Source organism: Tubulanus polymorphus, chromosome 10 (genome assembly GCF_964204645.1).
Source record: "Tubulanus polymorphus chromosome 10, tnTubPoly1.2, whole genome shotgun sequence".
In the NCBI taxonomy this organism is placed as follows: domain Eukaryota; kingdom Metazoa; phylum Nemertea; class Palaeonemertea; order Tubulaniformes; family Tubulanidae; genus Tubulanus; species Tubulanus polymorphus.
The window spans coordinates 3,264,133-3,278,205 of record NC_134034.1 but is presented as its reverse complement, the minus strand read 5'-3'; the positions used below and the strand labels follow the sequence as shown (position 1 = coordinate 3,278,205).

The window sequence follows — 14,073 nt, the reverse complement described above, 5'->3', positions numbered from 1 at the left end:
TTTTCGAATTCCAGCCCTTGTGTTAAAAAGTCGTTTGGGTCACTATAATCAAATAGGCTTCCAGTGTACGCATTAAAATCACCACAAATAAATAAGTGCGAATCATTAGCATTATAATTCTCTATTATTTCGAGATTCAGTTCGTCAAAACACTCACTTCCACCGTAACTGCTCGATTCGGGTGGAACGTAAACACATCCAATCTGGATATTTTTTTCAGATCCAGTTAGCTGCTTATGAACGCGCAGCCACAGAACTAATTTACTTTCGCTGTCAATAGGGCATACATGTGGAGCTAAGTTCAGTCTAACGGCGATCGCTATGCCTCCTGAACGGAACGATGATATTTTTTTCCGGTTCTTAAGGAATATTTTGTATCCTAAACTTTTAAAAAACTGCTTTATCCACTGTTCGTCCGTATCATCGAGTTTAGTTTCAGTTAGCGCGATAACATCGTTTTCCAGAATTAGCGCCTGAAATTCTGGGACATGTAATTTGCTCCTCAATCCACCAACGTTTAGTGATAGAATGGATAATTTTGCCTCAGTGTCCCGTTATGCCTGGACCGGATCGCAATCTAGTGTCATGCGCGCGTTCCTCAGCACCTCGCCTAGATCGCCTAGGCCATCATCCGTTGAGGTAACCGATGAAGAAACCCGTGCCCGTTTCGAATCAGGCTTTGATGACGCATGTTTTCTATTGTGATTCGGTTTCCCCGCGAATTTTGAATAAGATACGGTTTTTGGCACTGTATCATGTTTGTCAAAGCTCTCTGGGCTTGGTCCGGCACGAAACGAAAAAACCCCTTCGTCACGTGTGGCGTCTTGATTTTCGGCTACCGTGTTCCCCTGCGGCGGGGCCACTTTCATTGGTTTTTTCTTACGTCTAAATTCGCTACCATCACCCTTATACGGTTTTTTGTCTACGAAAAGGTTACCCTGCCAGTTGAAGAACGCTTTGTGACCAGCTTTGACGGCCGCTTTTTTAATTGGGAGCAATTCGCGGATTTTATTCGAAGTTTCTGGGCTGTAATCCTCGCTGAGTGACAGTCCCGTACCTTTAAATTTATACGCGTTCCGCGCGTCAGTTTAAATGCGACCATCCTACCAGGTGGTCAGACGTATTGTCAGAGACCGAACCGTTGACGTTTTTTGAAATGTCGGGCGTATTCCTCATATTACTTATCGGACTAGCCGTCGGGTCGTCGGTAGCGCTTATAGAACGCTTACTGTTGATCTACAGAAGAGCGACCCGAGAAAATAATCAACAGAATGTGTTCCTCGTTGAATAACAAATGGGTTCAGCAAAACCTTGTCTGCACGAAGCGCGACGTGAAATAAGCTGAATATTCTGAAATACTTTTAATCTCAGTAATATTGTTAGATATTATCAATTACTGTAATATCAAAAGATATAACTGATTACTGGAAAATCATAAAATATTATCAACAGTAAAATTTTACTTTATAATCAATTATTGTAAAATTATTGATGAATTATGATGAATTACTGTAATATGAAAGATTCGCAGACGAGGTTCAAATGATTATATTATGCGTCTAGGAAACTCAGACGGACTGAAACGCCACGAGGTGGGCGGAGTTCAACAAAAAACACGCGTGATAGATAAACTACGCTGGCTCTCGTAAAACGTTTTATTTCCTAACGTCAACAAAAATTCCTTTGCGAATAATATTTCAAAGTTTTAGTTTATATCTTTTGCATTTAAAGATCGCATTAAAATCTTGAGAATTTACGTTGATTTTCTTTTCGTTCGTTGTTTTTACGTTCATGTTCAAAATGCACATATATAAACATCTAATGCGCGGCATGTTCGTTTAAATCGAAATGTCCGGAGTTCATTGAAAGGTTAACCGTCCAATGCCCCTAATCCTATAAGTCAAATCATCAAAAGAATTCATTAAATATACAAAGAACTTACGTTGGTGGTACGTCGCAAAACGCATATCTAATGTTCGTCCGTGTATTGAATGGATTGAGTGGTATTTTCCAAGGTTGCTTAAAAACATAACGACGACAGGGGGAATGCGTCTAAACCTGTCTCGAGGTTATGGTCGGCGGTCAAAACGCACCTTGTAAACCGGGCACATTCGGCGAATTGACACCGCAAAGTAAAGCGACTGAAACATCGAAATGGACTACGTCAAATATTTTCAGTTGTTCGATGTCATTTTTACTAAATATCAGATCGCCGATAGATTCAAGAAAGTTTTCGAGAAAGCCGTGGAGCAATATACCAAGAATTATAACGGACATGGACGTCGCAAGCTTCCGTTTCAGGAACAGTCGAGGGTCCTGCCGAATATGAAATATATCAAGGTAAGATCTTTTCAGATATGAAATGTCTCTTCGAAAGATGCCTCGAATTTTCTGTCCACATATCGTGCAATACGTGTTTGAACAGGTATTATCTTTCAGAAATCGATTTTTCGTAAACGATATCATTGAGAAATCCAAAATGCGGATGATATATTGTAAGAATTTGTACGTGATATTTTTTCAGCATTTGGATAATAAGTACAACTGCAGAGAAGAGAGAAAACCGTTAGATTTCAATGACTTCGTACACGACTGGTTCAGGTATGTCATCGATAGTGCATATGCATAAAAGAGACAGCGGCAGCGGTACTTCGGGGGCAGATTCTGGGGGCGGTCCAGTGGTTCAGTTGTGGTTGCCTTTTTTACTAAGACTTATATTGTCAAACCTTACAAATCTGACCACTCATTCTCCCAGTAATCGGTTACTTTCGGCTTTATTCGAAAAAATATTTGACAATGATAGAGGGACCCCGTTATTGCCCTTTGAAATGGCTGCTTTATCCAAGAAATACCTTAGCTGTTCTTCCGGACCAAAATTTCCCTAAATGTGCCTCTTTTTTCTAGTCTCCTCGATGGGGTTTATTTCATTAATCGGTGTCCGCCCTAGGTCGTTCGTTCCCAGGGACCACATTAGTGTGATACACACCCCACATTTCAAGATGAATACCTAAAACCTGATATGAGGATTAGGTGAAATGTCCATCACAATGAGGACTCGGTGCCACCAGCTATCCCACTAGATGGCGTGCGCATCGGTGCAACAACCCTGTCAAAATCTAATTCATTTTGGATGAACTTTCATCTAGATTTTTAGCCTCCCTCATCAGAAATTAGGCAAATCACCTTCTTGATAAACTCGAATGATCTTTAGGTTCATATATAGGGTGAACTTCACTTAACTCACCATTCAAAGAATTCAACAAATTATGGTTAGATTTTAATTGAATCGTAGAAGAAATCTGGGAGTCGTTGTCTGAATGCACACTAGCGAACCTGGTGGATCTTCGCTTACCACAAGTAGATTGCCGCAGTCGAACGTAGAGTCCCCATTGAAAACTGACGTTACCGGCCATCTTGGATTTTTCGTTTAAGCCAATGTCATGAAGAATAAGCGGGTTGGGTTGATTTTTCATATGGCCGGTACTTGACTGAGGTCGCTCGATATTCGGCTTTTTGAAATAGTTGTAAGCATAATACGTTGGACTTTTAAGTAATGTTTTAAAATCAAGGAAAAATGTGTGAAACTAAGGTTTTGATGAGGTTTCCAAATTTGAATGGAAATTTCCAAATCATGGTGTCAGGTCTCGGGCTTATCATATGTCCTGGGGCTGGTTCTTCAGTTGAGAGTTACGTCCAAAAAAGGTCTTAAATCTTAAGACTGGTCCTAAGTTGTTAGATTGGCTATAGAACTAAAATGATCTTAAATTGGTCTGAAGTCTAAGCCATGACTTTGGAACTGGGCCCTGGGCCTTGAATAATCTAACGTCCCTATAATTAGGAATGGTTCACTCTGTAAGTCTGTATGAAGTAGGCACTTGTTTTCTGTCTTCGGTTGCTTGACCGATTGCAGTCCTCTTAGTCCGGGGGTTGGATTATCATCTCGAAACACTAATCGGCTGTCAATTCATTATACTGTCGCCTCATTTATTCATTTCACAATCATTCCAGCGAGAGAGTCGTTAAAAAGTGGAAGGACACCTTCGAAGAATTCGACAAAGATAAAAGCGGGGATTTGGACGCGGAAGAAGTCGAATGTTACCTGTCATTTCTGGGTCAGATCGGAGAACAAGGAGAAAAAGTAAGAGCGACACTGATGGAATCCGACACCGACGGAAATAGAAAGATATCGCGAGACGAATTCGAGGAATTTGTTAAAGCGGAACTTCGAGAGAAACTCGAAGCGATATTGGAGGAATTTATCGTCAAGATCGACCAGGATTGGCTAAATGGAGGGATGTATACATTATAAAACATGTTATTCATTCATTTAAGTATTTCGTTGAAAATGTGACTTAATCAAAAACTCTTAGTTTTGTTGGTTTTTAGGCCGTCTACTGGCCACCTTGTTTTATTTGTAAAATAATATGGAGCAAAATAAACTTTGAATCTTCGTCATTACACGTGCCTTTTCTTAATTGATTACTCGGAGCGCGGCCTTGACGTTTTAAAATGGAAGGGATCAAGGAAAAAGCGGAGGAATTTGAAATCGTTTTCGTTGTTCGTGGTATGTTCAGCATAAAATTTCGGAAGGACTGTAGACAAAAAATCTATATCAGCGAAAATCGTGATGAAATGAATTCAAAATATCGGAGAAATAAAGTAAAAGAATTCATTTTTGCAAATTGTAATCACGGGAGAGCTGGAGCATAGAAGGCAAACAAGACGGCAGTGTTGGCATTAGACTGGTTTATTTAGTATACTCACAAAAAATTGATTTACAGGATTGGACACATTTGATAGATATTACAGATTTTGAACCCAGTGACAGAATCATTTCAACACACAAATCATTCGGTTAAAAGTAAAGACGGACGTGACCAAATAAAAATGTATTCTTTTTTGAAAAGTCTCATGAAAACCCGACGGAGGACTTATAGCTATTTGATGATTTCGTTCGCAGAATTCCGGCAGACGAATCCGTTCACCAAATAATCAAGAAAAGCCTGTGAATACTATAATAGTGAATACTGTAATACTATAATCTGGATTTAACTGTATTCAGTGTATACCATTTCAAGCATGAATTCTCTTTTATACGTTAAAGCAGTTTGTGATTAACACATCATTGGACACAGGTATTTATACTGTTGGAGCCCTATACTGTGGGTGAGAAATAAACTAGACGTCTTCTAATACAGTCGTTTCGTCGTTCGTAGTCCAACAGGGAAGGCGTTTACAAAGCCTCACCTGGTGTTAAATCCCGCGAAGAAAACTATATAAGATTAAGTTTAAGTTTAATGAAATAGACCATCGTGGTCCTCAATTTCGTTACAATAATTTTCTATGAATACAGTACTTTCGATACACGACACAATACAATTCGGAAAATATAACGCCGTTCCCGTATCGGCACCGGTCAATTTGTTGAGTAGTAATTTCGAGGATATAATAATAATATAATAATAATTAATTTCTTATATAGCGCATAACTAAAATAATAATCTACGCGCTGTACAAAGGGTTAATACATTTATATATAAATCAAGAACTTAAAAAGCATATGATTAAGCATATGATATAACATGATTGGATTCTTTTCAGACCTAAGAAACAGTATTTACCTAACTTTTAGCAATTCGTTCTCATTCTGTGTACTCAATAACTGAGTACGGTATCGAATCCTATTTAGTCGAAAATCTGTTCAACTCGGCAAATGTTGAAAGTTTTTTCTGTCTCCTATGTTAAACCATACATTTAAAATTCGCTCTACTAATTTCTCAACTCGAATATTCGTTCAACTCGGACTATCTTTTAACAAAACTTCGTTCAAACCCCGGTGTTAACTCGACTATCTTGACGACCTCCCGGCAGCGAACACAAGGATCGGTCAAAACATGCACGTGTTTACTGCTTTGATTAGTAGGCTATCGGTAGCACCGCTGACGGAGACATTCAGTCATTCGTACGTACACGAACTCCTAATTACAATCGATCCTAAATACCCGAAAATTAACGGCCTATTGCCCGTTTATTTATTACAAAATTCACTACGATAACGCGGTAGGCGGCAGTTCATGATCGTTCATTTTCCTTCGTGCCAAATGAATGTACTTATATTTTGCATCTGATAGTCAAACAAGCCATGTCGGATCGAATGTTTTATTGAGGTTTTTCAATTTTTCAACGATTTTTTTTTCACAAATTTCGTCAAAACCCCAACTGCAATTGTTTCGGACCGTTGGGTTTGCTGGTTGCTTCAGAGCTTTTGGATTACTATGTTTCTTTTCGCTGCTGTGATTCTGATTTCACGGTTTGAGTATTTCCGGGTTTAATATTTTGTACGTGCATTTCTGTTCAGTTGGGTTTGTGACTGCGTGGCGTTTTGGTCACTGCAATGTTTCGTTACACGAAGAAGCGGAATAAATTGTAAGTCGGTTGATTTTCCTCTGTTGCCGTTCAGTCTAATTGATTTTTGATAATTACAACAATATTCTGTAAACTTTTATGTTTATAATTTGTATTCCAGTTAACGGTTATATTCTAATAAACCAGTAAAAATTGTCCGCGTATTCTGTCGTTGGTTTGGGATTCGTCCTCGGACACAAATTCCGCTTAACTCAATGATTTTTTTTCTGGTGCCAATGAATTCGAGTTGAGCGGAGTCTACTGTGTATCTATGTACAGATAGGTATCTATAATAATGAGGTTTTATGAATTTCCGTCGCAAATCGTGAAATCTAGGGCATTTTGGAAATAAGATAATATTCATCTTCAAGGTCAGTTCCATCGCAAAATCTACAGTTCCTCTGTTGTCTCTCGAGTGGAGGTCTTTGCCACCTCCAGGGGTGGATCTAGGGTTTAATTATGGAGGGGGGCAGGTAAAGCGTCACACCGAAAATTTTCTAAATTTGATTCAATTTTAGAGCTATCTTGGCTTTTCTGGTGGCACCTGGGAGCCTTTGCGAATCCTGTATCCTAGACATGTATTAAACAGCCAAAGATAAGAGACAAAAAAAGGAAAAGTGGTCTAGCCCCCCGCCCCCCCCCCCCATGAAAGTCACCGGAAATCATCAACTATATTTTTGAAACACCCAATTACGGATGGTTTAGTTTTATAAAAAAAACTTTACTTAAATGAAAAAAAGTTTCAAAAACAATTTTTAAGGCACCTTGAAATTTTGAGGGGGAGCGCTCCCCCTGCTCCCCTTGAAACCACCCCTGCACCTCCCCGTTTCTATTAATAAGATATGGCTACTCATTCGAATTGTAGCTATACTTTTACGGCAATTCGATTCAATTAGTCTTAAATATATTTCCTTTTCGAACATTGATTTTTGATTCTCTGTAAAATGTAACTCTTCTGTATTCGTTTAACTTGCCAAGTCAGGTTTGAACGAACTGATCTTGAAGACGATTTAGGTTTCATAGACCGAGCGTCGAGGTTGTCCCCTTGAGTCAACAACAGTCTAGAGCGGCATATTAATATAAGGACGAAAAGTTACAGGAAAGAAATTGTGCTACGATCAGAACGTCATCCTCCCACGGCAGGGATTCGAACCCGATGGCATCGCCACGCACAGCCACGGCACGAACCCCTGCCACACTAGACCGGGTGCACAGGTACATTGGTTTTATTTTCTCGTTCTCTTTTAAATTTGTTTAGCTTTCTTATGATTTTATTGTTCTGCTTTTCCGTGAAATAGATATTGAATTGAATGCGCAGCTGTGCCGCACGAAAACTTGCGGCACCAATCAGATTGTTCGTTGTATAATCGCTAAGGTAAACTTCGCGGAAGAACTATAAACGGAAAACCCGGGCTAAAATAAAACGGGATATCTGATTGGCTAATAATGACACCATCTAAGCTGCGGGTGTAGCTGCGCACTCGTCTAGCGTGGCAGGGTTTCGTACCGTGGCAATCTCGATGCCATCAGGTTCGAATCCCTGCCGGGGGAGTCTGAGAGCGTAGCGATATCATAACACGTTTGTTCCGTTCAAACTTGTCCGCAATCGGCGATTAAGATCTTTAGTTTAGTTTTTCCACTTTGGGTGCCGTAGCTTTCTATCCTTCTAACTAAATCCATACCTTCAGCGACTTCTCCAAAAACGACATGTTTCCCATCCAACCTGAAGAATAGAATATTGAGAGTCATCCGGCGACTTAACAAATTGTGAAGGGATGAAAAATGCATATTGCATATATATGTGTGCGCGCGCAGAGATTTTTCAGTCTAATCGGTTTACTCCAGACAATGCGCCTCGAGTATCCAGATGTTCGGGCTTCAATATATATATATATATATATATATATATATATATATATATATATATATATATATATATATATATATATATATATATATATATATATATATATATATATATATATATATATATATATATATATATATATATATATATATATATATATATATATATATATATATATATATATATATATATATATATATATATATATATATTGATATATATATTGATATATATATATATATATATTGAAGCCCGAACATCTGGATACTCGAGGCGCATTGTCTGGAGTAAACCGATTAGACTGAAAAATCTCAATTGATCGGCTCTAGGCCAGCTTGTGAACCATTTTCTCAAACTGGCACATTTTATTTTAGCGTAAGCGATTCCAATAAACCGTTCTAACATAGAGAACACGCCGTCAGTCATCTTTTACTAAACCGAAAACCGTGTTCTATTCCCAATACCCGAATTGAAGTGATGTGGCATGTACGGACGCATAGCACACACCTATAAAGTTGAGGGTCTAGCCGCTTCCCTGCTGTTCCATGCAGCGCCCGGCGAAGTCGCCATTTCATACATGCCACATGTAAATACAGATTACGTAGAAGCGTTCATTTTTGACCTTTTGAAATTGGAAGTTTTCATTTACTTACCAACTTGTTACTACGGTAGTGATGAAGAACTGTGAACCATTAGTATTCGGACCAGAATTAGCCATAGACAAAAGTCCTGTCGGAAATAAATGTTTCTTAGAAAAATGCTTCGTATCCTTGAACCTCGTAAATATCCCTAGGATGCCCTGTAGGTCAAATATGACCCCCTCCTTGTTAGCCGGTCGTAAATTTAAGAACTGTTGATGGTGGGGTGCAAAAGTTCATAGCTGTGTTTAATAGCACCTTTGCTACCTAAAAAGGCCCAATGTTCCATGAGCCGTCGTAGAAAATTCACCGTGTAGCGCTCCATGAAATGAATTTACCTCTTCGGCCCAAGGGGTCATATGTGACCCATGGCCAGAATGTAGTTTGTAGAATGTAGTAAATATTTAGGTACTCTAAACTAATAAAAAGCAACCTAGGGGTTGTATTTGACCCATCCCAAAAAAAACATGTCAGCGTTAAAATATATCCCAAATTGCAATTGATTCGCCATAATAGCCCCAAAATTAACTGAAAAACATAAACGTGCGGTTTGCCCTACAGTCAAAAGTATGTTTAGGAATTCCCGATGTGTATAATCCGTTAGCAGGAGCCAGGAGAGCGCATTATCTGTATATGCCTAGGGAATATATTCTTATAGTGCGTTCGTTTCAACCAGAATACGTTCTACCTGGTATTCCGGAATAGCGTATCAAATCTGTAAATCTTATAGAAGTGGCAGACATAGAGTTTAGAATTCGGATAATATTCCTTAACTGGAATATACGTTCAATCGATAACTGTCCTATAACCGTGCGCTTTTAAGGATTAAGAATTTCGAATTCAGACAGGACTTTATCTTTAAACCTCTATCCATATGCGAATTTAATAAATTTCAAACCCTCAGATTGTGGAAAAAAAATTTTTCAAAAAATATTGGGTTCTCGATACTTCTAGACGGTTTAATACGATTCCCTACACTCAAATAGGATGATTCCGCTTGTTTCTGATGATCTAGCAATTCTGGGGTCGTTAGGGCCACCCAAAATTTCAAAAATTAATAATTTTTCACCTTCATCCCTGTCCTTCGGGTACCCCTGTGGCCAACTGCAGCTTCAATTGTCTCTCTATGTGGTGAACGGAAAAAATGGCCAAGGAAAAAATGGCCAAGGAAAAAATGGCCAGGAAAAAATGGCCAAGGTATTTGCCTAGGAAAAAATGGCCAAGGAAAAAATGGCCACGGAAAAAAAGGCCAACGAAGATTGAATGGAAAACTGTCATTTTCTTAACTAAAACGAAATCAAATACATCGGTGTTTTGGCATGTCACTTTTTGAGGTTATTAGACCAATTCCTGAATTCTAGTTTAGGTTAATTTGATGATCATATCTCACTTTGATGTTATCAGTCACTGCACTAGTTTGCTATATAAATTACCACACAATTTCAACGCATTTACCTTTGATGATTTAAGATTTTAATCACTACTAAGTTTATTCATTAAACACTTGCATGATAGTTCTTGATATATTCGTCATATGTAATGAAATGAAATGTCACATTTCTGAACTCATTAATACCGATTTTGATGTTTTAAACCCTATGAAAAATATATGATGTCATTAAATAGAAGACTTAATGTTTTATGGCCATTTTTTCCTTGGCCATTTTTCCGTTCACCATATAGAGAGACAATTTGAAGCTGCGGTTGGCCCCAGGGGTACCCGAAGGACCCGGATGAAGGTAAAAAATTATTTTTTGACATTTTGGGGGGCCCTAACGACCCCAGAATTGTTAGATCATCAGAAACAAGCGGAATCATCCTATTTGAGTGTAGGGAATTTTCCTTGGCCTTTTTTCCCGTGACCATTTTTCCTTGGCCATTTTTTCTATATCGCCATTATATCCACTGAGTCATGTATAGTAAGGTATACCAGCCGCTGTGTCTACTTATAAAGCTTTCAATTTTAGCCCTACTTTGTTATACAACCTGACCTCAATTCACCGATAATCTTACAGAATTGTGGTCTGGGTAATATATGGTTGCAACAAACTTTTCCGGATATTCCCTACCTTGGGGAACTCGTAAAACTTAGACTAGAAGATCAATTTAAACAGACGTGGCATGGATCGATGGTACTATCCTCTAAATTAGATACGTATAGAATATTGATTGGGGGCAAGAAAAATATCTTTCATCACTACCACGAAGTTTAAGAATCTCACTATGTAGATTTAGATGTTCCAACCATAAATTACCAATAGAGACTGGTGGTAGATATGAAAACAAACCACGGAACGAACGAATTTGTAATAAATGTAACGAGAATACTATTGGGGACGAATATCATTTCATACCGAAGTGCGAATTTTTCAACGCTATTAGAATTTTGTATATACCTAACAGATATAGAATTGGCGCAAATCATTATATAGATTATTTATAGATTCAAGCAATTGCTCAGTAATGAAAACTTGTATTAAACTCTAAATACATTACGACTGCTACACGGCTATTATAGCTAGGGCTATTAATATGTACAAATTTGCCAGCTTTTATTTATACTATTCATACTATTTTGTTATGCTCAGAAAAATTGTATATCTTTTTGGGAGCAATAAACTAAACTTGAAACTTGAAACTTTATACATTGCCATTTAGATAGTACGGGGATATACCCTACGTTACCTGAGGTAACAGTCCGCTGATACAAAGAGTTCAACGACTGTACCTCCGGTTGCAGTCCGCACGGGATTTTAAGGTTGACCAAATTGTTATATATTTTCAATCTGGAATTTCATTGATCCCATGGTCCACATTGAGGGGTCTGCTATTACCTGGTTTAGTATGCTTCAGGGAGAAGTTTTCATCCGCGAATTTGTTGCCGTAGATACTTTTGCCACCGGTTCCGTCGCCTCTGGTGAAGTCTCCTCCTTGAAGCATGAAATCTGGTATAACGCGATGGAAAACGGAACCTTTGTACCCGAAACCCTTCTCGCCTGTGCACAGCGCTCGGAAGTTTTCGGCGGTTTTAGGGACGGTATCATGATACAACTGAAAATAATGAATACGAAATTTGATTGTACCATTTACATCAACCGAGACTCTATAACGATCGAAGTAACATTTTCGTCGTGGCCTCTCCCGAGCTAATTTAAGACTTCTAACTTTAAATCGTTATCATGCAACACCCTCCCCCCCCATAGGTAGAGTAAATAAGCCGAAATTCAAATGGACACCACAACACAAATCGTGACGCCGATCAACAACTACGTACTACAGGATATAGCGTTCAAGCCCGAGCAGCAGGCTGTCGAAATGTATCTTCATCAGTGTTTGTCGCCTACACAAACGTAGTTAGTTACCTAATCGTTGGTGGTAAGCTTTTTATAATCGGATGGGCTTATACCAACGTTAGGGATGACAAGGACCAAAACACGGTTGAAAAAAGTAACACTTCAAAAGTATACTTTCTATTCACTTCAGTCCACAATTAATGGCTTAATTCACAAACTAACACAGGTACCTTTCGAAATAATCCAATTTTATGTATGTTTCGAGTGGTTAATCAACATTATTTTGAGAAATTAATTAATTTCTCCACCAATTTCGCCATTGGCCGCCATTTCTCTGTATTGCACATGTGGCATGATAAGACAAGGGGACCTACAAGGATTTATATAAAACTTCCGAGACGAAACGACAATTTTTATTTTTGATGGTTTTCCAACTTATATTTCAAATCTTCGTGTTTTCCATAATAAATAATGAAATAATAAATTCTGGTAAAAGAAAAATGTGAATAAGTGTTGATTTCTTAATTTTTTTCAATTTCGTCGTTTCGCTTCGTTAGTTTGTGCTGTTGTCCTCGCCTCAGTCCACAGGTGCCAGCACCTCCAGTAATTTTCAAAATGGCAGCTGTTGACCCGACGGAAATTTACTCTCACTTTACGGCCGATTTGCACATGGATTAAGATCGTCAGGTGAGGTGTTATAGGTATCAGACAAACTACGAATCTGTTGTGCGTCGATTACAACAAAAAATAGACGGATATCTTAAGAGACAATGAAATGCCAGGCAAATTACTCGTCAGTCAAATTGGCTGACGAAGATTTCATACAAAAATGACCTTCCCATTCCTGACTGTGGTTTGTGAAAATATCCGATTGTGAAACTAAACCACAGACAGGTTACTGACTAACACAAACGCATCCTATAGCAAAGTGTGTCAAAATGTGTATCAAAATTTTCCTTTAGTTTGTATCATCTCTGATGAATTCTATTTGTCTCTGGATTGTATGAGATATAGTTGAAACCTTGAATAAACTACAAGCTTCAGTTACATTTTTCCTTATTATTGTGGGATTCTCTCTACATCGCTTCAACACGGATTGTTTTATCAATCGTGATCGTGAACGGCACACGTTTCATTTCTTTTAAAAACGCCAATCGATTTCCGTTCTAAAGGATAACGAAACGGAAAATCAACGTTAACGATGTCAATTTAATTCTCAAGCTGTACCGCACGTGATATGCCAACAAGACGGCAAAAAAACCGTTTTTGGTCGGTGTTCAAAACCACCGTCGCTGCTGTGCTGTGCATCAACAATACCGGGCCTTCCAACAAACTAAAAAAAAACGTTTTATTGATTATTTACCTTCATGATAATTCGTCCCGCGGGTTTTCCGTCGATTGTGATATCGAAGAAAACGTTTGCCATCGCAGCAGCGTCGAAAGAAGCGATTTGATTTTCGTCGACTCGAACCTTCGATGAAAGAAGTGAAGCACGCCGTACGGTGTACCGGGTGTGATACACAACGATCCCGCGTTCATCCAATATAAGGTAGGCCGATTGCACCTGGCGCACCACATAGCGCGTATGGGCGACAATTCCCTTCAAAAATCAGCGTTTCGTCTATTTGTCAGTACTTCGATAAAATGTCATAATATAATACCGTCCAAATGTCTAAGTGTAAATTCAAATTGTGTAATATCGGCTAAATGTCACGAGGGGGCGATAATGTACGGATAGTAGAATGGCGGCCTATTTTTTGGGATTCGCGATCATCTCAAGGTCGTTCCACCGTTTATTTAACATTTCAATTCGCTGCTATAGTTCCATAGGCTATGACAACTTTTGCCAGAAAAACCACAGAGGCTCGTA

General features: G+C 38.6%; 2 protein-coding genes across 2 annotated transcripts; one reads left to right on the top strand and one right to left on the bottom strand.

Moving 5' to 3' along the window:
* Nucleotides 1-2,154: 2,154 nt before the first annotated feature.
* LOC141912227 (uncharacterized) lies at nt 2,155-4,309 on the top strand. Its single transcript, XM_074803446.1, has 3 exons — nt 2,155-2,340; nt 2,525-2,601; nt 4,009-4,309. Exons 1-3 carry the CDS (start codon nt 2,155-2,157, stop codon nt 4,307-4,309), a joined length of 564 nt encoding a protein of 187 aa, XP_074659547.1.
* Nucleotides 4,310-7,995: 3,686 nt separating this feature from the next.
* On the bottom strand, nt 7,996-13,629 carry LOC141912007 (uncharacterized). The gene is made up of 4 exons (XM_074803162.1): nt 13,567-13,629; nt 11,745-11,961; nt 8,926-9,001; nt 7,996-8,128 (listed from the first exon to the last, which is right to left on the bottom strand). Exons 1-4 carry the CDS (start codon nt 13,627-13,629, stop codon nt 7,996-7,998), a joined length of 489 nt encoding a protein of 162 aa, XP_074659263.1.
* Between the last annotated feature and the right edge of the window lie 444 nt (nt 13,630-14,073).

Excerpts from the sequence above, each read along its gene's own strand:
- LOC141912227 (XM_074803446.1), top strand. The coding sequence starts at position 2,155 with ATGGACTACGTCAAATATTTTCAGTTGTTCGATGTCATTTTTACTAAA. Across the intron at positions 2,341-2,524 it reads CGAATATGAAATATATCAAG|CATTTGGATAATAAGTACAA; the intron begins GTAAGATCTTTT and ends ATATTTTTTCAG. Across the intron at positions 2,602-4,008 it reads TTCGTACACGACTGGTTCAG|CGAGAGAGTCGTTAAAAAGT; the intron begins GTATGTCATCGA and ends CAATCATTCCAG.
- LOC141912007 (XM_074803162.1), bottom strand. The coding sequence starts at position 13,629 with ATGGCAAACGTTTTCTTCGATATCACAATCGACGGAAAACCCGCGGGA. Across the intron at positions 11,962-13,566 it reads CGGGACGAATTATCATGAAG|TTGTATCATGATACCGTCCC; the intron begins GTAAATAATCAA and ends CATTATTTTCAG. Across the intron at positions 9,002-11,744 it reads CCTGAAGCATACTAAACCAG|GACTTTTGTCTATGGCTAAT; the intron begins GTAATAGCAGAC and ends TATTTCCGACAG.